We start from the raw sequence: 26,717 nt of genomic DNA on the forward strand, positions 1-26,717 counted from the left end.
ATGTCTTGAAGCATTCCCAAGCCCAGCATCTGTCCCTGGGGAAAGGAGTTTTGGCTGGGCATCCCTGGCTTCTCCCGGGACAGCCCGGGAAGGCAGCTTGCCCGCCGGAATCCTCCGGCCTCGTGCCCCCTTCTCCCCTCACCCCTCAGCCTACACCCACCCGGCGCAAGGCCTTCGGAGTCCGCACTTCCCACGACCCCCTCCAAGCTCCGGGAGGCCGCTCCCGAGGGCCCTCCTTCCCATCCAAGTCCCTGATGGCTCTGGGGACCCCCAGAGCTCGCAATCCAACTACTTGTCCTAGACAAGCCGACAGCATCGGGTCTGGTTTTCGTGGTCCTCGGGGAGCATCCGAGTAACTTTGGTCCCCTACTTTTTTTTTTTTTTTTTGTCTGTCTGCCTTCCCCACTCTCCCCTTTTGCAGGGGGAGGGCGATGAGAAGGGGAGGTGGCGGGAGGGAGCACCCCTAAAAGCTGCCCCCCCGAGATGGGTGGACTTGGGGCCGCGTGGGCAGCGGGGCGAGCCCGTTGGTTCCCCCCCCTCCCCGCCCCCTCGGTGCGCGCAGGGTCCCGCAGGGCGAGGGGAGGGGACGGCGAGCGGGGCGGGCCGGGCCGCCGGGTGGAGGCGGTGCGTGCCTCGCCTGCCAAAGGCGGAGAGCAGTTCTGCGGCGCGCAATCCCGGACTCCCCGCCGAGCCGCCGCCCCACACTCGCGGCCCCGGGGAGGTGGGAGGGGGGCAGCTTGCCACAGCGATCCCGGGCAGCCGGCACCTCCGCGAGACCCTCGGTCCGGGAGGCTGGCGGTGGCGGACAGCGGCGGAGAAGAGAAGGTCAGCGGTGGATGTGGCCGTCCGGGAAAGATCGCAAGTTGTGCGTGCGCGTCCCGGACCCCGGGGAAAAAGGTGGCTGGCGCCCCCTCCTCAGCCATGTAAGTAGAGTGATCGGCTCCCCAAGCGGGCGGGAACCCCGCTTCTTCCCTTCCATCTCCCCCGATCCACCCTTCCCCGGACACCCGGAGTTGAATCGCTCCGGCTGTGGCTGTGCCAGCCGGCCGGGTCCGCTGTCGGCGTCGGCCTCCGGGGGGTGCTGCCTTCCCACCCTTATCTCCTCCACTCATTCCCTCAGAGCCCGCTGGGGTGACTCTGCTTTCCCTCCCTTCTTCAAAGGAGGGCTCATTGTGTGTCTCCTGGGTGAGGTGGGGGGAGGCAAAACCCGGGGGCCTGAGAATGAGCTCGTGTTGAACCAGGGCGCCTCACCCCAGCTGCAGAAGAAGGGACGCCCTCCTCTCCCCCACGCAGCTCCGGCGGCGGGTCTTCCCCAGCCGCCCGGCCCAGACACACCAACTTCAGCCACTGCTCTCAAGTTCTGTGTGAGTGACATCGAGACCTGGGGATAGGGCCGTCGACGTGTGGGGAGAGGATAGGTAAGGACAAGGGGTTTTCCGTGGGCTTCACGCTGGAGTTAGGAAGTAGCTCTGGGGATGGAACGCGAGGGCGCCCGGGGCTCTGGGCTTCTGTGTCCATTTCTTGATGGAAACTGCAGGCAAAGGACCCCCACCCCCACCCCAGAGCCAGGTTTGAAGCCTCAAGAGTGGACATAAATGCACCTGGAACTATTTCAGTGACGCGGGTTCTAGGCTGAGTAACTGAAAAGTGTGGAGTACTTATCAGATTAGACGGTTGTTCAGCAGGAGAAACGTTTGGCCACGTGAAATCCTCGGAGCCAGTGAGTCAGAACAGCTGATGTGGAAATAAAGCATGCACGCACAGGCTTTCTTTGACATTAGAAGATAGGTGTCAATTCTGGAAGAATTCTCCAAAACTGTGGATGGAGTACTGGGAGCATCTGATAACGGTTTTCTCCACTGGATGTGCCTAGACACTTCATGTTTGTTAAATTTATGGTGCTTTGCAACCATGAAAGATTATACTAGTTTTTTTGTTTGAGGCTCATCTAGAGAGTTAAGGCGCCCTTAAAGGGGCACACACACACACACACACACACACACACACACACAGTTGCTACAAACTATGAGGGTGAACTTGCCAGCCAAATAAAACATGATATGGTTCGTCTTATTTTCATATCCCGAATTACATTGACTGCCAGTAAATATGCTACATTGCTTTTAATATGAGTGTGTGAAATGAATTCACTGGCTTGGCAAATAGAAGTCATGCATTCCTTTAAGTAAATAGCTGTCAGAGTTAATTTGGGAGCATTTATAGGCGATAAAAACATGAAGAGGCACTGAGCAAGTTTGATAAAACTTGAACTTATCAAAGAGTGTATAGAGAGAATCAGTTCTTTCCCTGTTTTAAAATTCACCATGACAGTTGGACTAGAATGCATCTTGATCAGTGTCACAATCCCTTCCATCCTTCTCCATGCATCTCTTTCCACTTTTGAAATGTTGAAGCAAGTTTAAAATGTTTAATTTTTTATTGTCTTTAAGTAGTTGTACAAAGGAGGTGCCATTTAATAAAGCAGTTTATGAATACAATACATCTTGATCAGTGCCACCCCTTCAACATTCTCATCCCTCCTTTTCTATTTTTAATTTTAAAAATTTAATTATATTGTCAAAGTGATGTACAGAGGGGTTACAGTTACATGCATACGGTAGTGAGTACATTTCTTGTCAAACTTGTTACCCTCTCCCTTATTTTTCTCCCACTCTCCCTTCCCCAGCTTCCCCCCCCCCAAGTTGTACAGTTCATTTTCTCACCCCTCTTGACCCATCACTTCCATTATTTTTCTTAATTTTGTGGTATATGCAATGAATTCTTGACTATATTCTTCCCCCTCCCTCCTCCATTCAGCTACCCCTTTCCTCTTGGCTATACCTCCCCTCTTGCATATATCCCTTTCCAGGTGCTTATTTTGTGGGGCTTTGATCTAATCAAATTTTTCATAACTGAAAAATTGTAGAGTGACTGCTATGTGTAACGGCTTTTCTAAAAGTCTAAAGTTGTAATATTTCCTGTTGTTTTACCAGGGGTCATCATCCTTGCTACAGAAGATGGGAAGTTGACTTCCAGTAGGACCAAAGGCATCCCTTTTGCTAAGAGACATACCCTCAACCTGGTTCAAGGAGTGTGGATTACCTACGGGCTGCTGTCCTGACTTCATACCTTCATTCCCTCCAGTGGACCCTGAACGCTTCCTTTAGGCCCCCATTGCCTTGTTTGGTGAAAGATGGCCTCCAGCCTGACATGTACAGGTGTCATCTGGGCTTTGCTCTCCTTTCTCTGTGCGGCCACCTCTTGCGTGGGGTTCTTTATGCCTTACTGGCTATGGGGATCACAGCTGGGCAAGTCCGTGTCCTTCGGTACTTTCCGGAGGTGCTCCTATCCTGTGCATGATGAGAGTCGACAGATGATGGTGATGGTGGAGGAATGCGGGCGCTATGCCTCCTTCCAGGGTATCCCCAGCACCGAATGGAGGATCTGTACCATAGTGACAGGCCTGGGTTGCGGTCTGCTCCTCCTGGTGGCGCTCACTGCACTCATGGGTTGCTGTGTGTCAGAGCTCATCTCCAGGACCGTGGGAAGAGTGGCTGGTGGAATTCAGTTTCTGGGAGGTAAGTGACTTGTTACACTGGAGTTGTTTATCGCCATCCCAAAGCTATATGGAAAATGACATGTTCCATTTATCTCCTGAGATGACTGACTTTCGATGTGTCAATCATGAGAAGTAGATATGAAATGGTGCTGGTGACGTCAATGATTTTTATTGGCATGCTTTATAGCTTTGAGGGCTCGTCATTTGTGTACATTGTTAGACTTATATGTCTGGCCTCCTGAATACCACTAGGGTGAAATGGTAACAGTTCGGTTGTAATGTATCCAGAAGACAGCTTCTTGTTGGTTCTGCCCAACAATAGGCAATTGAATTATCTTTACTGGAATTTTGGGTTTGGGGAGGTAAAGGTTTTGTAGGAAAGTACAGAAAGATTTTTATTTAAAATGTGATCATGAGTCTTTTTTTTTTTTTGCGTAAACCCTTAGTATTCCGTGGTGGAGGTAAAATTGACCCTTACTCAATAGTAAATTGCATTTCTAAGTAAGTATTACTATTCTAAATGGGAGATGTGTTTTATATAAACTGCTGGGGTACTGGTGGGTCATGGCTGTAATTCTAGCTTCTCAAAAGGCTGAGATCTGAGGATCACAGCTTCAAAGCTGAGTTTAAACCCCAGAACAGGAACAAACAAAACAAACACACACACACACACACACACAAGACCCCCCCCCCCCCCCAGCCCCAAACCCTATAAACTTCACTATGCTACAAAGACAACTATAGGCTAATTACCATGATAGGAGCTAACTTCCCTGTGTGCTTTTGCTTTAAGGCTAAGAAAAGACACTGTATTTAAGGAAAGAAGAATGCTTGTCCCAAATGGACTGGATAGTTTCACTCACACCAGAAAAGGTTTGATTTTTACTTGGCCTGCCTCCAGCAAGTATTGCCTCAATATCTCTGGTCATATGGTTTTAATTGCACTTCATGTGTTTCCCACTGTTCCTTTCACCTCTATTCTTCAACCTGGCTGGCTGAATTTGTCTGATTTACAATCTGCCCCAGTGAAATATGACAACCTCTGAAGATAGTGCAAAGTGACAGGAAATAAGAAGCCTGGAAAACTTTAAAAAAAAAAAAAGGATTTGTAGTTCATGACAAAGTACAAGTCTCCCATTTGGTGTTTCCTTACAGTCTGTTGCAAAGAGTTCAGAAGACAAACCATTAAAAAAAGGAATATTTCTGATTTCAGGTTATTTAATATGAAAGTTTCAAGCAACATTTTATGTGAAATGTGCTAAAGATACAAAGGAAAAACTGGCCTTTGGAAACAAGTGGTAGATTTGTGTGCAGTTCTGTTTCTTTATCTTAAGTGAACTGGCTTCTTTTTACTGTGATTGTTGCATGTTAGCCTGCTCTGGGAGATGTGTTTGGAAGAGAATTGGCTAGCAGTCTTGCCCTTCCTGCTTTAGTATTTGCCACTGACAAAAATCTTTCCTCTAATATGTATATTTACACAGATATACAGCAAAGTTATTATTTGTTATTTATGACAACATAAAGAGGTTGCCATTGTAAGTGGAAAGGACAGAAATCCAGGGTTTTGAAAGCTTATTGGCACCACAGATTTTTTTAAGGGGGGGGCATAGAACTAGTGCCAGGAGTATTTAACTTAAAAAAAATACACTGGGTTTGCTTTTGTTTCACTTGGCTCAGGAAAAATGCTTAGGCAGTTTGATTTTCTCCTCTTATGGAAAATATTACTTTCCATTTTTTCTTCATTTTGGAGCAAAGACTGCTCGTCTCTGGCAGAATAGAAAAATGCTTACAAGGAGGAATCAGGTTTTATTGATTATCTTGAGACATATAATGAAGGAAGGCAACAGGAAGTGGATCTGAAGCCCAGGAGATTTATACTTTCCTCTTGAAGCTATGTATAGATTTTCGGGGGGCATTATATAGAGCTAAATGTTCTACTTACTGAATCCCAAGGGAACAGACAATTGGAATAGTGTGTGTGTGTGTGTGTGTGTGTATGTGTGTGTGTACACACACTTTATCTCTATATATGCTTTTGATGAAGTCTGTCTGGCTTCATAAGAGTTGCTGACCTAAGTCAAAGATATAATTTGTTCCAAGGAGTTGATATTCTCTTTTTTTCCCACTGAAATGTCTATCCTATCAGGCAAAAATAATTCTCAATTATTAAACCTCAGAGATAAATGTCTTCTATTCTAACCTCTTAAGAGCATAAGTAAATGCATATGCCTATTAACCTGAGATACAAGTAAATTTAAATTGAAAAATTAACTTGCCATTTGGAAAAATGTTTTTGAAAAGTTGCCGTTTATCACTCTCAGGTAATAATTGGCCAGATGACCAAACAAAAACCTTCCAGAAGCTCTTCTCCTATTCTTTGTGGCATCATTGTGACCAGTCGTTTGGTTTTCCTAAAAGTTTGTTGTTAAATGGGTGGATTTTTACAAAGACAGAAATGTCAAACCAGTGAGTTCTGTGTCTCTCCTCAAGTGCTTCAGAAAAGTCATCTGCAAACAGGGTAGGGTGCAGGAAGCTGAGTCTCTTACTAAAAGCAATTCTCTCAGGAGGATTATGTTTAGCTCAAGTGAGGGTTGCTCCAGAAACAACAGGAAGCAGAAGAATGGTAAGACACAGAGGCATCCTGCTCAGCCCTGCCTGCTCTCTCTGGAGTTTGCACATATGGTGAAGCATCAGGCAGGGGAACCCCTGCAGCACTTTGGAACAAGTTAAGGGACAAAGTGTCACTGTGCATTTTCAGTCTTCTTGCTATGGTTGGGTAGAGGTCAAAATGTCACCTGTCTATGGACAGAAAACATAAAAAGAGATGGTTGTATAGAGACATTGCTTCTTGTTGCAGGACTGTCTTAAGGCATCTACAATGTCCACCTTTCCTGGGGTGACTGGTGCATGAATTTGAATGCTGCCATCTCTGTCTCAAATGCTAACTCTTGTCCATGTCATTAAAAAGCAAACAGTATGAATTGTTTTATCCTTAATTGATTCATTGTGTGTGTGTGTGTGTGTGTGTGTGTGTTTGTGTGTGTGTGTGTGTGTGTGTGTGTGTGTTGGTCTTGGGTCTTGAATTCAGGGCCTGCATTTTTCCTGAGCTTTTTGTTGTTGTTGTTCAGTTTTAGCACATCTGTCATTTGAGTTGCTGGCTCTACTTCCAGCCAGCCCCGGCTGGCTTGGAACCATGATCCTCAGCTCTTCAGTCTCCTGAGTAGCTAGGATTATAGGCATGAGCCAACAGTGTCTAGTCTTAATTGACTTTATTTTCAGGAATATGGAATGTCTTTGGGAAATAAAATGTGTAATAAAAATGTTAAGTCTGTGTACCTGGGAAGTATGCTCTGAAAACATAGGTTTTAAAATTTTTCACAATATAAAATTAGGTGTTTCCAAATGCTGTTTTAGTCTTTATAAAGTTCATCAGAGTATTTGTATGTGCTTTTTTTTTCTTTTATGAGCCATTATTGCAACTTGAACTCAAGGCCTTATGCTCTCACTTGGTATTTTCACTTAAGGCTGGTGCTGTACTTCTTGAGTCACAGCTCCACCTCTAGCTTTTATTTATTTATCTATTTTTATTTTCACTATGTTCACTTTGGGGGATTGAACTGGAATCTCTCTCACACACACTAGGCAAATATTCTTCCATGGAGCTGCCCGGCTCCTGCTCCCAACCTCAGGACATTAACAGAAGTTTATAAAAATAACATCAACTTTTTTGGTCTATGGATTATAAGATGCTGTATGTCTACAGTGTGAATGGAAAAAGTAAGAACATTGTAGGTCCGTTAAATCTGTTTGTAAGTCCTATCTGTTTAGTGCTTGTTAATGTCAGGACTTGAATTTGTGGATTTCCCCTTAGGAAATTGTTGGTGCTGTAATGAGGGAGTACCAAAGCCAGCCCCACCGTTACAGTATTCTGTGTTCAGTTTGAATGTGAGTGGTATGTGTGCATCATATGTGTGTGGATTGTTAACCAGACGCAAACTCAATCTGCCCAGTTCATACTGTTCTGTTCTAAGTCAGAGGACATCACTGCCTCAGCTAAGTGACAGAGATGTGCTGCTCAAGACATTAATGATGGGTTGTGTCTTTGAGCATCCTTTTCTCTGTGTGCAGAAACATCCTTGCCTCTGTAGAGTAGTCTCACCGCAGAGTCTCACCTGGGCATGTTTTTCATCCTGTTAGAATGAGGATAGTTGCCTGGACTCTCCCTCTCTTGCTTTACTTCAAGCCTGACCTGTCATCCCACGCCATGGTGTGCTTGCCATTACACATTACATCAGGCTGTCTGGGAAGTGACCACCGAATAATTAGATGAATCATAAGTGTCAACATACTAATGAAGTAGTAACAGAGTCATAAGAAGATCTGGAATTCTTTGGGCCAGTTGGGGAAGTAGGTATGAGTGCATTTGCTGCTGCTGCTGCTCCTTTTCTCCCCTGCTGAGGCAAATCTCCAATCCGTTTTTGCACTTTTGTGATTGTAGCTGCAATGATAGTAATGTACCACCAGGCCTACCATTCTTTCTCTGAGTTTGAACCTCATGGACTTTTCTGTCTGAGTTGGTCTGAAATTACAATCCTCTGATCTCAGACTCCTGAGTAGCTAGGATGACAAACTTGTGACATTATGCCCAGCTGTTAGTTAAGGAAAGGAGAGTCTTGTGTATACACCTGGGCCATCCTCAAACCACAAACATCAGGATCTCAGTCTCCCAGATAGGTAAGATTACAGGCGTGAGCCTCCAGTGCTCAGATCTTTTTGTTTCCCTTTTAAAAATTGTGTCTTGTAGATTATTATTTTTGTAGATTATTGTTTCATCTAGATACCTCTAGTTTATGATATAAGGTGTAAGTAAGCTGTCTGGAATTTGAAATCAAGTGTTTTCAAACTTTAACACATATCAAAATTGCCTGTAGTACTTTTGACTGCTTCTTACCAGAATGCTGGGGTCCATCCAAGAGATCCTGAATCAGTAGGTTCTGTGGGAGATCTGGGACTTCTAACAAGTTTTCAGGTGATACTGATGCTGCTGGATCTGAGGCCAAACCTTGTCCTTAGCTGAGAAAAACATGACTTTTGGCATGTGATTGACCTTCAAGTCTTGTGGTCCAGTATATCCTATCTAATGGTGTATGAAAGAGTCCCACCACTATAGTTTGGTATTGTTTGGGCACACAGTAGTTCAATTCCTCCTTATTCTCATCTTCTTGCTCTGAAGTTCTTTCTCAATACAAACGATACATGTATTTTAACCTATCCATTACATATAAAATTTCCTTCCCTTTACTATTCCCTTATGCCAGAAGCATTTATGGATAGAACACTTAAACCCTTATTCCATCTTCTGTAACTTTCAGGCTCTGGGTTTCCAGTAAAGAACTGGTCATTGAAAGATAGGATGACCGTGTGATAGGCTCCAGGGATGGGCTCATGTGGTCTGGGGGCAACTCCATCCAGCCATGGACATCTTGGAAAAGCTGAACTTGTAGACAAAGAGGGCAGCTATGACTTTGCTGTTAAGTAGGATGTTACTCAAATCGACTCTGACTAGCCAAGACAGGTCTCCTGCCTTAAACAAGGAAAAGGTGAGGTGCCACTTTCTTGTCAATAGTAGTATTCTGGAGGGACACAGAGCAATTCCTGTATCATAGCTATGTGTGACAAAACAGAGAAACAAGTTGGAGCTGGTGGCCTCATTAAGGCAGCCACAGGAGCCTGGCTTCACCAGGTAGGGATGAGAAACCCTCATGTAGCAGCAAAACCAAGGTCGCCACAGCAACCACAGCAAAGTTCACAGCTTCCATCTCCTCCAAACTCAGTTTACTAAAGGCAGGCTTGGCCACAAACTAACAGAACTTTTATAAAATCTGGAACACTCACCTGGGTGTAAAGGTAAAAACCTATAATCCCAGCACTCAGGAAAAGGAGGCAGGAAGACCACAAAGGATTTCAGGGCCAGTTCCGGCTACATGGTGAGACTGTTGCCAAGAACAAAGCAAAGCATGAAAGGAAATCTAGGACACCAAATTGCATATGCTTACATTGAATAGTGTTTATAAATGGCATTTCCAGGTATTCATTGACAACAGGTTTATTTATTTATTTAGATACTTTCTTTTTCTAGAAGAACTGTTCTTTTTTGTTTAAGCTTTGATCTATGAAATGTTTTCATTTTCATACTTTCCTATGAAGGTCCCAGGTTCTTCATATTTGGACTCAATGTATGTCTTCTTTGAATTCTCTAGTGGGCATAAGTATTCACTGGAGAGATGGCACCACACAGAGAGCCCAGGAACCTGGACTGGAGACTGTGTTCAGTAGTTCTGGTGGAGTACTTCCTGGTGCTCTAGACTGAGATGGTACGCAGACTTTATTGTGGAAAACAAACCAATGTTATGTATTTCAGGACTCATATCACATGTCAGCCTAAGAAGGAATCATCAGACTTGGTGTATCATAGCTGTTATTGGGAGCAACGATACTGAAGGTGTCAAATATCAGAATTCATGGGCATGGACCTGTTAATATCATGGTTGGTTTCTTCTTTATTCTACCTGATTGACTTTTGGCAATGGCTAACCTTATGTAGATAGTCAGAAAGCTGCAAATAGTTTGTATCCTTTCCCTGGAGATAATATGATATTGGATGGCTCATGTTCAGTTAGAGTGTCCTCACTGTACTCAGTTGTTTTCCTATTTTGAGTTACTATGATTTTTCACTTTCTAACACACAATCTCTGAAGTCAATTATGAAATTTATTTATCCATTGGATTTGGGTCCATTACATTAGCAGGTCTGCAGGACTTTTTCTATAGAGTTATTTCCCTTTGTTTGTTGACCTGGCCCAGTCCTCCATTATACTTTTGTAGAGCAGCGTCTTTCCAAGAGAGTCTTCTGAATTCTCACCTCCTTCCCTTTGTCCTCATAGACATAGCCAGAGAAATGCTGTCATCAAGGTTGTCATGAGTAGTCAGTTTCACCAACACCTAGACTACAACTTGATTAGTTGTCATAACAAAACATTTTACTAGTCACTGGGGGATATGAATCATGACCACAGAAGTAGAGAGAAATCAAGAGACACATTCAGGAGGTCTTTACATTGTTCTATAGACTAGTACAAGATGCATAAAATTATCACTCCACACAAAGTTGTCATCGTACACTATCAGGACTTGAATGCTCCCACTTGGCGAGGGTGACTTACTGTGGGTGTTCATTATAAGCAGAGAATAAAAGCGATTGCTCTGGAAGTTATTAGAATTGATTGTGTGGCTATATTATGGTGGCTCATTTCATCCTGAAGTGTGTTCTGAGGAGCACTCATTTTGGAGTCTACCAATATGTGGTAACAGGTTGAAGAAAAATTGTTGTAGGAAAATATCTCTGAGAAAGACTCAAGTTGATTTGGATATAGTTATCTGTGATACTTTCATCTCCAGTTAACCACCAAAAGTCCATAAGTGGAGCTATGGCTCAAGTGGTAGAGTGCTAGCCCTAAGAAAAAAAGTAGCTCAGGACAGTGCCCAGGTTCTAATGTCAAGCCCTAAGGGCAGCACCAAAAACAGACAAAAGAGAAAAGAAGATGAAGAAGAGAAAGATTGAAATATAGGAATGTTTCCTGAACAAATTTGAGCTTAGCAGCCAGAAGAGGCCTGTGAATCAATTTTCCTTTCACCTCAGGAAGTAAGAATTTAATCCTTTTAAACAGATGACAATTCAGTTTGAACAAGTGATACCCAGCTTATGTCATTAGTTAGCAATTGAATTATGAATGTTATCACCACAATGTTAAAGTGTTTGTCAAAATTCTACTTTGCATGATATTTGAAATTCAGATCTTTTGTCTTCTCTACACAAGTGAGTATTATGATTGTGTCTTTTGCTGTCAGTTTGTGTTTCTAGTACTAGAAACACCAATGATAATAGGAAATAGCAACTTTGTGACATTTTTCAAAAGAATGTACTACAGTTTCATGTTAATAGTGCAGTGTATAATAGAATAGTAAATTCTCCCATTAGTGTAGAATGCCAAAACAAATATATTGTCTTTTACAAATTATTCAGAAAAGATTGCATACTGGTCAATTTTTCTCTTGTCAGTATCCACTGTAAAAGATCATTGCAGTAATCCTTTCTTAAGTCTGCAGATAATGTAAATACAAGAGAATACTTACCTTTGTTTGCGGTTACAGGGGTTCAAACTCAGTCTCAGGCAGGCTAGGCAAGGTCCCACCATGTGAGCCTAGCCTCCAGGCCTTTTGTTTCTATTTTGCTTTTGAGATAAGATTTTGCTAACTTTGCCTGGACTGGTCTTGAACCCATGGTGCTCCTGCTCTGCCTTCAGTGTAGCTGAGTTTACAGGTGTGCATTACTATCCTATTATTTGATGCATTATTTAGTTTTAATCATTGATCAATCATGCTTCTTTAATGAAAGCATAATCTTATTCTTCTGTATCTCACAGGAACATTCTGAAGACAATACAATGCTACTGTGGGATATTGAAACACTGGCACTTTAACTGACACTCATTTGGAGTGCTAACTCTTTGAATGAAAACATATTCTGTAGTTGTATATGTTGAAATGATGCTGCATAAGACATCTTCCCTCTCCAAGCTCATTTTAATAATGGAATAATTTTGCAATTAAAAAAATCAGCTAAACTTTGTGCTTCAGGAAACAACTTAGCAATGGCAGAGTCCCACTTACCTGCAACATCTGCGAATATCTCTCTGAATTAATGGCCATTGGTATGAACATTGGGAAATGCCCAATTAAAGCATGTTTTAAAACCAGAAGATTGGTGGTGGTAATTGGCCTTTACTTATTAAAAGACTACTATTCATTGAATAATGTGGTAGCAATTGGAATCAAAGCTAGACACTGTCCTGCTGTTGCTAAGCTCATGGTCTTATGGGGAACCTAATACATGTGGGATATAGTGACCATCCACAGGACTCAGGATGTGTAACAACACACTTCCATGGTTTGCTTAGATAATGATCATCTCCTGAGGCTCACTTAAGCAGCCAAGTGTGGGGCTGTCAATCCTATACATTGTGTGCCTGTTGTTTTCCATTCTACCCTTCTTCTGCTTAGCTGTGTATTATGAGGAACCATAGGTCCCAGATGCCTCAACATAGGAATCTGGGTAGAAGTAGACACAGAGAGAGGCTTTAGGGAGATGCGAGGCAGGGAGAAGCCAGGGTATTCTTCTTTTCCTGTTCTTCCCTGGGAAGTATTGTGAGCATCAGTTGTCTCTCCTCCTGGAAAGCTATTTTTCCTGATCACCATTAGAAAATCTCTGGCGTGATGCCGCCCTTATCAGAAAGCCCCATTCCTCCACTCACTAACAGTGCCATCATCTTCTACCATCACTGCAGTCTAATGGACAGCATTAGTTTCCAATTACTCCTAATTTCTGAGCCTTTTTTCCCCAAATTGTATGTGACTTTTTAGTTCTCCTAACTTTTGTAGAGCCCAACTTTTTATATTAAATTCTCTGTATTTGCAATACTTTGGATGGTTTGTGCTTTCTCAGGTAGATCCTGTCTGAAAGATGATATATCATTCAATTTTATCCCTCAGCCAAATGAAGGGTTATAAGCTTTTTTCCCCCTTTGTTGAATAGACAAAAATCACAGATGTTTGCTCGAGGAATTTTCAGGGTCCACTGAATTTTGAACAAAGTACTGCCTGCAGTTGTATGAGTGCCGTGCTGTTAGGGAAATCTTTGTAGCAGAGATGCTTTCTGAGCCAAATCTAGAAAACAGGAGACTCCCTGGGCCTTGGGGCAGGAAAACACTCAGTACTCAAAACCAAGGAGCTGTGAAAAGATATGATGTTCATTTAGGGAATGGCCACAGATTTACTGCAGAGTATTGAGCAGGCGTGATAGCTAGGGATACTGGAGGAAGGGACAGAAGGAGGCAGGTTGTGAAGGTCTCTGTTTATATTCATTGTTATGGATTCTAGACCTCATTTAAGGGAAGTTTTTCACTAGCTATCAGTAAAACTGGCTTAGGAACTACATAATTTTGTAGCAGAGAGGAACAAAGATTGACTTGGGAACAACCAAAGCCAGAGAGGACAAGCAATTAGAAGTCAATTAAAGCTGTACCAACTCTCTCTGGCCACCAGGGTAGTTGTGACCTCCATGAGGCAAGGACTAATGAAACAGAAGGGTGTTTGAAGATGTTTCTGAAGTGAGGTCAACCATGCTTTGCAGCACTAGGAATATTTTTAGATGAATAGATGTGTGGTTCAGTAGTTTTGTTTCTTTTTATATAGAAGAACTATATATATATATATATATATATATATTCCCTTTCTTTTCCCTCAAGTTAAAAAGAAAAGAAAATACAAGCTGCCAACAGCTGTGTTTTTGCTTATGAGAAGTTATTTTTCACTGTAATAAATATTGCGACCATTCTCTGTCACAATAAGCTGCAGGCTGCGTTGTAACTTTACAAACGCTTTACAATGCAATTTTTCTCTGACTTTCTGGTCCTTTGCCTCTTTCTCAGTGTGTGAGTGCAGGTAACTGGTCACCCAGCACATGGAGGAGGTGGGAACCGCCAAGGTCATTGGGATGAGAGAGAGGTAAACCACTGCTAGTGTCAAGGAATGTCACTGGCTTGGGGTACGTGGGGATTTTTCCTTTGCTCACCCTAAACACCACAGGAAATGAAGTCTGTAAATATGTAAACAATAATTAGATGGAAGGTTAATTTTATACCTCTCCCTTTCAGAAAGTTTTGACATTTTCAATTATGCTTTGGTTTTTATTTGTACAGAAGTAAACAAGTATTAGTGATTAATGAATGTAACTGACAACTACTAGATCTTGTAGTTGAAAGTTTAATAGATTACTGTCATGGCTTGTGTTAGTCATGTTACGGTTGTATATGTAAGTAAGGAAAATAAACTAATCTGTTGATTTGCATTCCAAGAGCAATTGCATCTAAGGTCATACATGATTTTGTTGTTGTTGTTTTGTAACGGGTTGTGGAGACTCAATCCAACTACTCAGGAGTTGGAACTACGAGGACTGCAGTCTGAAGTAGCTTCCTTAAATGCCTGAGATACTATTTAAGAAATAAATTGGCTGGGGATATAGCCTAGTGGCAAGAGTGCCTGCCTCGGATACACGAGGCCCTAGGTTCGATTCCCCAGCACCACATATACAGAAAATGGCCAGAAGCGGCGCTGTGGCTCAAGTGGCGGAGTGCTAGCCTTGAGCGGGAAGAAGCCAGGGACAGTGCTCAGGCCCTGAGTCCAAGGCCCAGGACTGGCCAAAAAAAAAAAAAAAAAAAAAAAAAAAGAAAGAAATTGAAGCTGGGTAATAGTGGCTCATGCCTGTAATCCTAGTTACTCAAGAGGCTGAGATATCAGAATGGTGGTTTGCAGCCAGCCCTGGTAAGAAAGACCTTCTATCTCTAACAAACTACCCAAAAGCCAGAAGTAGAGCTGTGGCTCAAGTTTTAAAGCATTAGCCTGGAGCAGAAGAAGCTCAGGGAATATGCCCAGACCCTGAGATTAAGCCCCAGGATCAGCACAAAAAAAGAAAATAAATAAAATGAAAGCAGAAAGAATGTGTGGCACAAGAGGTAGAGCACTAATGCCAACAGTTTAATCCTTAGTACCATTTTTTTTCTCATCAATCCAGGGTAATTTGTAGTTTCTTCATATTTGTTGCATCAAATGTTTTACAAAAGCAATGGGCCTTTATGCTCTAAGGCCTTTAAGCTCTAAAGTGTTATAATTCTGTGATTGACTGTAATCTGCATATGATGTGTCCCTCCACCCAAATGCCAGAATTTATATCAAACACATAAACTTGATGTCATCTTACCGTGAGGTGAGGCAGCTTGTCTTCAGTAATCTACCAACATACCCTCGATGTAGGTGGAACATTGCAATGTGTAATGTTGGAATTAGACGCTGGATCTTTACAGGAAAACACATCTCAGCCTATGTGTGTCTGGGAAAGGGGAAGCATGGCCCAAGTCACATATCTTTGCTTACTCTTGGTAACATCTGGCTCCCATCACAATCCAAGCTGCCCGTATGATTTCTCTTCCTCTGCTAGCTATGTCTTGGACAGAAAGATATTTTCCATGTTCTTTTAACATTTAGAGGAGAACTCTTTATTCTTTTCTCCTTCCTTCTCTCCCTCTAACTTTCCTTCTCCCCTCACTCTCTTTACCCCTTCCTTCTTTTTCCCTCCATCCCTTCTTCCCTTAATTCCTCCCTCCCTCCCTTCCCTCCCTCCCTTCCCTTCCTCCCTTCCCTCCCTCCTTCCTTCTTTCCTTCCTTCCTCTTTCTCTTTCTTTCTCTCTCTTCTTTCTTTATTTTCTTTTATCCACAGTGAGGAGGATACTTGGTCTTGAACATATCGGGCTAACATTCTGCCATTCAACTACATCCTCAGCTTTCTCTTTCTTTTCTCTTAAAAAAAGAAAAATATGGCTTTTAAATCAAGATACTTCCTTTTACATTTGGCTACCCTGTTTTAAAGGTGGCTCCGCGCTGTGTCTCACTTAGTGATCAATTTTCAGTGTCCACTCTGGCGAGGGGCAGCTGGTTGACAGTTACCCTGAAGTGGACTAGGCATGGGAGAGGCTTGTACTGTATAGGGATGCCCTTTATTGTCTGGAATAAAAGCCAGGAAAAATCTAGAATCAAAGATGCTGAGTCACAAATAGGTGCATTGAGGAAAGCAAGCATCTAGAAGGACCATGTACATGCACAGAAACAGAGTTGCAAGGGGTGAATACTTGAACATCCTTCTCCTCCCCTGTTTGGTCTCATGCATAAAGATAGCATGTTATTCTGATCACCTGGTGGAAGAAAGTGGGTTCATTTATCTCATTCCCCCTACTGATGGCTCTCCTGATTATAGCCTTCTGGTAGGAACCACTTAAAATTCAGTTTGGTTGCCTGTACCTTCTGTGCTAAGAAGGCTTCATTAAATTGCGCAACAACGAGTTCCCTTTCTGTGGGTGGCATCTTGTGATCAGCATTTGACTTTGGTGTCATTTCAGCTCTGTCTGTCTTCTGCATTTCCCTGATTGGTTTGTGACCTAGTAATACTCATAACAGCAGGTGCTCTGGAAAATATTGGTTGTTAGATGTATTTGACACTCACTTGGGATGTGATATAGTTGTCTATATGGATACACTCAGTGCCTGCCAACAGACTTGTTTTTGTTGTGTTTTACATCTTCCATCATGTTTGGATTTTCTTATTCAAGGTGGCTTTAAATATTATCTGTTGTATCTATAAGACTTCCTTCCTTCCTTCCTTCCTTCCTTCCTTCCTTCCTTCCTTCCTTCCTTCCTTCCTTCCTTCCCTCCTTCCTTCCTTCCCTCCTTCCTTTTCTGGTACTGGTGGTGGAACTCAAGGCTTCAAGCATAGTAGGTGAATGCTCTACTTTGGAGCCATATCCTTTACCTGTGACCCTTCCTTTAGCTCCCCATCTCTCTTCCAGTACATTCCCAAATATGTATAGCCTGGCTGTTACTTACCAGTAAAATTTACATTCTTACTCTTTTTTATATAAACACAGAGATTAACTGAGGAGTAAAATGTGTTCTTTAAAATTCTAAGTCATCCAGTGTCCACTACTTTTAATATAGCTCTTGTATAACATATGATACAATTTCCCCATGTAAAGTCAAGATTGTCTGTATGTGAAACTATGACAGATGGAACATAAGAAGTAAACAGCCCAGGTAGGAGCCTTGAAAATTTTATAAATTTATTGCTTTGGTTACTAGACTATTTCTCTTAGAAACAATTATTGTTATCAACCAACAGCAAGCTTCAGTTTCATGTTTGAGAGCCTGCCAGGGATATTTGTAGGTGTATATTACAGCAGCGATTAAAACTCAATTAGAGTTTTTGGGAGCTTTTGTTTCTGATCCTTGGGGGAATTGAGCAAAATAAAAATAACCTATGTTTGATGAGTACATACAATTCTTTAAAAACTGCAACAGGCACAACTGAGAGAGCAACAGAGTTTTTGAAGTTAGACATGTGTCTGAAAAAGTGAATTATTTTGCCAGGTGCCAGTGGCTCACACCTGTAATACTAGCTACTCAGGCGACTGAGATCTGAGTATCAAGGCTCAAAGCCAGCCCGGGCAGGGGTCTGTGAGACTCTTATCTCCAATTATCCACAAGAAAATCAGAAGTGGTGCTGTGGTTCAAGTGATATAGCACTAGCCTTGAGCTGGAGAGCTCAGGGACAGAGCCCAGGCCCAGAGTTCAAGCCCCATGAGCAACAAAAAAAGTGAATTATTTTGAAGCCAGAGGTCAGGTTGTGTAGAATAAGGAGAAGTTTTGCTCTGAGTATAATTTGTGATAGTTACTTAGTATTATATGCAACTCTATATAATTCAAGGCTTCTTACAAAGCCATTTTAGTTTTAAATATTGTCCCCACTTAGTGTCATGATTCACTAGAATAGTCTTGATTTCAAAATGTCAAGAGACATGACTTGGATAGAGGTTACCCAAGTATCCTCCTTGGCTCCCTTCCTTCATGTTTTCCTCCCTCCTACTCCTCCCTGAGCTTCTGGTAGTGATTGTGTCTCTTCATGTCCATGCCTTAGTTGGTTCTATTGGATGTAGACCTTCAGTGAGTTCCTTATTTTGCCTTCCATGTTGTCCAGACTAGGCCTTCTATGTTTCCTTGTGTCTTCTGTACATCCTTTCATGTGCATGCTTTAACACCTTCATTTTTCCTGTCTTCATAGAGCTAATTGTACCTGCCCTTATCAACCACCTGAAAGTGCTGACTTCTACGTTGTGTCTGCTTTACCTGCACAGCTTGTAATAGTCCTCTCTCTCTCTCTCTCACTATCTCCCTCCCTCTCCCTTCCTCTCTCTCTCTCTCTCTCTCTCTCTCTCTCTCTCTCTCTTTCTCTCTTTCCCCCTCTCTCTCTCTCTCATTCTCTCTCTCGACTCCTGTAAGATCATGGTCTGGGCACTGTCCCTGAACATTTTTGCTCATGGTTAGTGCTCTACCACTTTGAGTCACAGTGCCACCTCTAGTTTTCAGATGGTTGATTGGAGATAAGTGTTTCAGCCTTTCCTGCCAAGGCTGGCTTCAAACTATCATGCTCAGATCTTAGCTTCCTGAGTAGCTAGGAAGGTAGACATGAACCACCTGTACCCAGATTAAGTCCTGTAGGATTTTTATCAACATTTTCTAATGGGGATTGAGAAGAGCACTATCTTTCTTGAACAATTGACATACCCCACTGCCGTAATCTCTCAGTATACCTTGTGCCTGCCACTATTTTTCTTTGTATTCAACTACTCACCCCTATATAATTATATAGTTCTGGAACATTTTGCATACATGTACTCATCTGAGCAAGAACATGACATGCTCAACCTCTGCCCCTGATGTTGTGTTGTTCATTTCCCACCTTTCTCTTGGTGACTTCACTTCATGTGTCTATCTATCACTCTCCTACCTCCTTGCACAATGCAAGTGTAATGGAGGATTTTGATTTGCCTGTTAGTAGCTCCATGCTTACAATGAAGACTTGTTTAAATGGAAAGATTTCTGATCAGATTAGTATTCAAAGATGGTCTATTATCTGTTCCCAGAATCAACAGCTGGAAATGCTCCTTAGACGATGGACAGGTGTGATTTCATACTGATTCCATCCTTCTTGTCACTAGTCTTAAGCAGTGCCTTGAGGATTGAATCATCCATTTGCTTTAGACAAAAACTAACTGGGCTACTCTTTTCCTGAAATAGAATAAAGAAAAATTACCAGTGGTATTTGTTGAGATTTTTTGTTTGTCTTTGTCTAAAAGGAGGCAAATGCAGTCATTGTTGATTGATCCCATGTCTTTCGCAGCAAGTGGCCAGGAAAATCCAATCTTTTGTGAACTGAACATTTCTATTTCAAAATCTTTGGAAATCTAGACAGCACTACTGAGTGACTGGAAGGACATCCAAAAGCCATCAGTTCCTTAATGCTGGGACTCTTGTTCTTTCATCAGGATCACTATGCCTTACATCTTCAGTGGGATGATAAATATACATTTCATGGAGCACTAGCTCATGAGGGTGCTTGGGACGACTTGGTACTTTGGAGAAGAACGGAACTACTGAAGTATGTGCATTGACTTGTATTCTTTTAGCTTGTACTTGGACATACTTATGCTCCTTTCCAAAATGACAACCTTACCAAATTTTGATGATACTTTCCAAGAACTGTTCTACAATGGACCCTCAAAGACTTACTACTTCAGGTTTTCTATGAGCATTGCTGTTGTGTCTCTTGATGTATAATGTGGTACAGAGAAAAAGTACATGGGAAGACTAAAGGCACAGCAGCAATAAGTGGATTTGCTCTGTTTAGGAATGTGTGCACTTCAGCAGCTGAGTAGATTTTTGTTGCTGTTCAAGTTTCTCAGATCAGCTTAGGGATTCTATCATCTAGCTCCTTAAAAATGTGTCTTGTCTTTGGTCTGTTAACCCCAGGGAGGTAGTGAGTATGCCATATGTGTCTAAGAGGAGTTTTTGGATTTCTAGCACACGTAATTTGTTGACATTAGTCCACTGATTGATTAATGAATGGATGGATGAACAAGTGCATTCTATTGCATTATTAGAAATGGAATCCTATTCTTTGGAGTAGGACAGATGACATCATTTGGGAGCCTGAATATGAGCACACAGGGACCTTTATTAAAAATTACAACAAAATGGCCATGAAAGAGCATTAAAAAGAAAGAAAGAAAGAAAGAAAGAAAGAAAGAAAGAAAGAAAGAAAGAAAGAAAGAAAAAGAACAGTTACCTTGTGTGGCTTCCAGGTTGGACCCCTGAGGCCTATTCTTCCCTCATGCTGAACAGAAGCAAAGGACTAGCTTTTCATCTTCTATATTTTCTTGTGAAGTAAACATACTTTCTACTTTGATTTCTAGTTAATAGGAAGCTTTGCTTCATGGATTCATAATATAACAGAGGAGTGAGTACTTAATACTAGTACCTGTCACAGCACAAATTAGAGTTAATGCCTAATTTACCGTCTTTGAAGTCAGCCTCTGCCAGTTTTCATAAGCACAAAATTTTAAGCAGTTAAAGCTTTGCCAACCTAAGCAATCTATTCTCATTTACCACTCAGGTATTTTTTTTTCTTTTTCACAGATTTCTAAATGTGCTGTACAAATAAATCATTTTAACCCAAATCTAGTCAGTATGAACTCTGGTAAAAATGATTATAAATTAGAGTAGCAAATAAATGAACTGATTTCCTCTCTAGTTTTGGAGGCAGAACAAATTTAAAATAGAATTTTCAGAGTCTGTGATCTCAGGCAGAAGTCACAGGAAACTTCACTGTTAAAAAACCAATCCCGCCCAAGGGAGGTCTGGTTTACATGTGAAATTGAATTGTAATAAAGCAGAAGGAAGAGATGCCTCCTCCAGGGCTACTTGCCTAGTACATAAACCTGAATGGAAGGTAAACATTGGGAAAGTGAACTGAGAATTTCTAGTCTGACCCATTGCTCATCCTTAAGCCTTTGATAACCAGTGTGAGAGTCAAGAGCAGGGCAATCAGAGGCCTTTGGCCTGCTCTTCCTTGTTTAGAATGGAGTCATAAGAGAATCATGCACACTAGGCAGAAGGGAAACATAACCCACCCAAGAGAGAAACTTGTTTCATACATCTTAGACCATCCTTCATATGTGTGTATACATATATATATAATTTCTTTTAAAATAGTTGTACAAAGGAATTGCCATTCAACAAAGCAGTTTATGAATACCATGTGTCTTGACCCATGTCACCTCTTTCAATGTTCTCAGCCATCCCTCCCCTCTCCATCCCCTTCCTTCTCCTTTTCTTATATTTTGTAGGATATGCATTGAATTTTGGATTGGACTCACAGATTACTGGCTAATAATATCCTTATTACTTCTTATCCTTGAACTAGCTGCTTGTATGCATGTCATTCGTTACTCAGAGGGCATTTGGAATTCAAAGGAAAACTAAAAGCATCGATCTGATCATTTAGACTTCTACATGCCTGGACGTGGAGAGTGAACTAAAATGATAGTTTTAAATTGTTTGTGGATTTTCACTGTATTCATTTTTAATTTATGAAGGCTGGCACCTGGGAAAATGTATGCAAAAATAGTTTTCTGTCTGTGTGCTAACACCCCAAATGCAAGTTAAATGTACCCATAGTTTCAAAAATGATGGCATTGCGGGCATTAGCACAGTCAAAAACCTGTGTTGATTAGGGTATCATTTCTATATCTTTGCATGGTGCTCTGCTAATCCAAAGAAAAGCCTTACAGCCATCACTTAGGTATGGTCATGACTTGAATTTTCATTTGATGGGGTATTCCATGGAGCAAAGACAGCTGGGAGTGATGGTTGAGAACTGGGGACCAGCTGTTTAACCCAAGCAAAATGTTGGTGGTTATTTCTTTAATTCCAGCTAGGCAGGAAACAAAGGTAGGAGGATTGTGGTTTAAGGCCAGCCCAGGCAAAAAAACAACAACAAAACCAAACCATGATCTTAAATTAAAAAGTACTTGGTTGGAGGTATGGCTCAAATGGTAGAGCATTTGCCAAGACAGTTTAAGGACTTGAAATCAAAGACCAGGACTGGCAAATAAAGCAAAACCAAAAAAAAAAGTAACTATAGTTGCTTGGCCCTAGATACAGGCATTCAATCCTAAATTTAATAAGTTTATTTATTTGGAGCAATTTTGGGGCTTGAATAGTTCTAAGGCTTGGACTCTGGGACTCTTGGCTTGCTTGTTCACAGCTGGTGCTTTACCACTTGAGCCATGCCTTTAACCCAGTTTTTTCTAGTTATTTGTAGATGGATTCTTAAAGACTTTTTCTTTCTCTGTCTGATTTGGCTTTGAATCTCAGTCCTCCAGATCTTACTCTGCTGAGTAGTTAGGATTACAGGTGTGGGCCACTAGTGCTAAGCCACATTTCAATATATTTTGATGATTATTGATCCTTTAAAATGACTTCCTGCATTGTATATTTTCATTAAGGTTCTCTACAAGAACAAATTCTACTTGAAAAAATTTTCTTAAGAACAATCATTTAAAAAATACTTTTCTCTAGGGGGCTGGGAATATGGCCTAGCGGCAACAGTGCTTGCCTTGTATACATGAAGCCCTAGGTTCAATACCTCAGCACCACATATATAGAAAACGGCCAGAAGTGGCGCTGTGGCTCAAGTGGCAGAGTGCTAGCCTTGAGCAAAAAGGGAGCCAGGGACAGTGCTCAGGCCCGGAGTTCAAAGCCCAGGACTGGCAAACAACAACAACAACAACAACAAAAAGCAACCTTTCTCTTGAAGACCCATTGAAAGATATTCATATTTAAATTGTAAAATAATCTATTCCAGATATTTGGCAATTTTTTTGCCACTTCGTATTTTTCTGGATAGAAATCAGTGTATTGAAACAAGAATGCATCTTTTCTCTCCCCATTTTTCACCCATATGATAAAGGGAAAATCCTCTCAGATTTGTTTAGTATTCAAAATACTGTATTATTTAGAACTATATATCATATATTTTTAGAAACTTTCAAACAGCAGTATAAGTTTATAGTTCTCATGGGGCTAAATCTTTTTTTAATTTTTGCAAATATAAGCTTAGACACTTGGAGTAATCAAACATTCTACTATTGGGCTCAATATATATATATAGTGGCCAGTCATGGGGCTTGAACTCGGGGCCTGAGCACTGTCCTTGGCTTCTTTTTGCTCAAGGCTAGCACTCTACCACTTGAACCACAGTACCACTTCTGGCTTTGTTTATGTGGTGCTGAGGAATTGACCCAAGGGCTTCATGTATATGAGGTAAGCACTCTACCACTAGGCCATTTTCCAAGCCCTGGGTTCACTTTTAACCTCGATCTATTTAGTCATTACCTCCCTGTGAGTTTAGATCCTCTTACCTGTAGCCTTTTGACCCATAATACTTGAAAAACCACAGGACCCTGGCTGACTTGGAGGAAGGACAAAGAGCAAAATGATTACTAACAAAAATGTCCCAGACATCCTTCTACTGGGGGAAAGATGGCTTTTTCCACCGATTTTTTTTATAGACCCCAAAGGTTAAGATGCAGCTATTTGTGTAATGGTTGAAGCTTAAAGTGTAAAGTGACACAATCAGCAAATAGTGGCTAAGCCAGGCAGGCAAGAAGAGCTCAGACATGGGATGATCATCAGCCCACTTAGGAGGAAGTAAGTCATAATCTTGCTTTGTGTAGAAAATTGGACAATGAGGTGTTTTGCTTTTCTAAAGCTGTGACAATTAGGGATCCATTTTTCACATCTTAGTTAGGCTTTGGAAATAATACAGACACATAGCTGTATAATATTATTTACTGAGCATAGAGCAAGGACCTCTAAATTAGGGTTTCTTGTTTTATGCTTTGTAAAGAGCTGTGTCAGGACTCGATATCTGTGCTTGTGCTCATAGCTGTGGAATGTGACTTATCAGTTCATCTCTGATTCCCAGGGAATTCTGTCATCTGGGACACAGAGTTACAAAAAACACTACTACCAGATGCTGGTGACACAGGCCTGTAATCCTAGATACTCAGGAGAGTAAAAAAGAACTAAAGATCATGGTTTGAAGCCAGCTCAGGCAGAAAAGCCTGTGAAACTCTTATCTCCACTTAACTAGCCAAAAAGCTAAACTGGATCCATGGCTAAAGTGGTAGAACCTCTGCCTTGAATGAAAAACCCAAGTGAGGTCCCCAAGTTCAAATCCCAGAGCTGATGACACACAAGTACACACACACACACACACACACACACACACACACACGCACGCACACACACACACACAGAGTGCTTGGCTCTGTTGACCTAGTTGTTGTTTTTTAAACTTTTTATAGACTGAGTTGAAAATGATAGGTAGAATCAACATTTTCAGAACCGAGCAAGTCACTACCCTGCAAAAACAAAAACAAAAGACTTGTGTGAAGACTTATCAATGTTCATATGCCCCAGAAGAGTGGCTTCCTACCTAAGTTTCTATTGAATATCTTATTGTGGGGCTAGACTATTTAAGCTTCACACTGCAGTTCTCCAACATTTCATAAAGACATTATTGCCCTTTCTCTGCTCTTATAAAGACTATGAAAATGCATTTGAACTATTTTAAGAAATAAACAATTGTTTGGAAGTTTTCTCTACTTAACCCTAGTTTTATATACAGAATTTATTACGTTTGATGTATATGGTATTTAATGTACAAAAAATAATTAATTAATTAGGAATATTCAATCTAATTCTTCCTATAGTGGAGAGGGATATAGAAAAATGATAGGTATAAAATTCAGTGCTTATCTTACATTTTCTCAATATTTTAAATCACAGGTATGATTATAAACTCCAATTTTTCAGCCAAAGAGACCAAGGCACAAAGAAATTTAGTAACTTATCCAAAGCAATAGCCAGATAATGATAGAAACTGACTTTAACCTATGTTTGGGCAAATCCCTCCAGTAGAGAGAGGTTTTAGTCAATTTTCCTTCAATGTCATTCAAGGTGAACTCTTTATTTCTTAACACTGCACCAATCTCAGTACTCTTCTACAATTGATGCTGCAGAGATAATACATAGTGAAAGCCACCCATACATACTTTCTAGGAATTTATGAATATCTCACAATGATGCTTGTAGTGTATCAATTAGATAAAAAAATCCAGCTGTCTAAATAGAATTTAATAACAACAAAAAGAGAGATTTGAAAATGAGCAGTCCTGTGCCCCTTGGTTTTTCTTTACAGCTAAACACAATGTCTACTCCCTTAAATAGAGGGTGGATACCTATTAGAAAACATCTTGTTCCTTTTCCTTCCCACTTTTTCCAACAAGGTAAAGTCATGTTTAAGCCAGATACTAGTATTTCATGCTTGTAATCTGAGCTGTTCAGGAGGCTGAGATCTGAGGATTGTAGTTCAAAGACAGCTGGAGCACAAAAGTTTGTGACATGCTTTCCCCCAATTAACTAGTAAAAAGCTGTAAGCAGAGCTGTGGCTCAAGTGGTATAGTGTCAACCTTGAGCTTAAAAGCTAAGGGAGAGCACAAAAGACTTCAAACTACAGTGTCAGCACACACACACACACACACACACACACACACACACACACAATCATGTCTGGTACTTTGAACTGAAACATACTTTGCCATAAAAAATATTTAGTTTCTTGTTTTCAGAAGTCCCTAGTATATTTGTTTGCATTTATCTGTCAATTTTACCTTGGGGCTTAATTTCAGAGTTGAATTAAATATTAACAAAACAGCCTTATTGCTTTTCTTTTTCTTTTTCTTTTTTTTTTTTTTTTTGCCAGTCCTGGGCTTGGACTCAGGGCCTGAGCACTGTCCCTGGCTTCTTTTTGCTCAAGGCTAGCACTCTGCCACTTGAGCCACAGCGCCACTTCTGGCCATTTTCTGTATATGTGGTCCTGGGGAATTGAACCCAGGGCCTCATGTATATGAGGCAAGCACTTTTGCCACTAGGCCATATCCCCAGCCCCCTTATTGCTTTTCTATTGTTAATAATACCTTTTTTATTTTATAGCAAACTTTCTTATTGTCTTATTTCCCACATAACTCTTCTGAGCTGCTTGACCCTGCCTGGAACTCAGAGACAAAGATAGTGAGTCAAGGACTGAAATCTGCACATTGCAGGGACAAATTCTCACACAGATTCTTCCCAGACTCTCAAAAGAACTTGTCAGCTTCATACTTTCAAATTGACTCTGCCAGGAATTTACTTTGCTATTAAGTTATACAGAAAATTCTTTTTTTCTGAAAGGTAAGTGTTCATTCAGAAATAACCTCAGTCATGCCAATGGAACCCCTCAGCCCTTCTCTGCAGTTCCTTGCAAACACGTCCATTGTGTCCTTTAGTCATCTCCTTGCTCAGTAGCTGACTTTTTTCCTGTGTGATAGCTACCCAGAATTCCATCTTACTTTAACAACTACACAAATATAAAAACCACAGCACCAAAATTGCAGTTGGAACTCTCTTTTGTACTATTTCAGAACTGTATGTCATATGTAATTTGCAATAAACTTGAACACAGTGAAACTTAGAGAAGCTTTTTCTGCTTGTG

At 41.3% G+C, this 26,717-nt stretch overlaps 1 protein-coding gene across 1 annotated transcript in view; it reads left to right on the forward strand.

The window, feature by feature from the left end:
• The first annotated feature begins 627 nt into the window (after positions 1 to 627).
• The window catches only part of Lhfpl6 (LHFPL tetraspan subfamily member 6), a 206,526-nt gene continuing 180,436 nt past the window's right edge, over positions 628 to 26,717 (forward strand). Inside the window, exons 1-2 of the mRNA XM_048341460.1 lie at positions 628 to 923; positions 2,994 to 3,578. Of these exons, the coding sequence (XP_048197417.1) occupies positions 3,194 to 3,578 (385 nt within the window). The 5' untranslated portion in view covers positions 628 to 923; positions 2,994 to 3,193. The remainder of the gene's footprint in view (positions 924 to 2,993; positions 3,579 to 26,717) is intronic.

Source organism: Perognathus longimembris, chromosome 3, assembly GCF_023159225.1.
Source record: "Perognathus longimembris pacificus isolate PPM17 chromosome 3, ASM2315922v1, whole genome shotgun sequence".
Taxonomy (NCBI): Eukaryota; Metazoa; Chordata; class Mammalia; order Rodentia; family Heteromyidae; genus Perognathus; species Perognathus longimembris.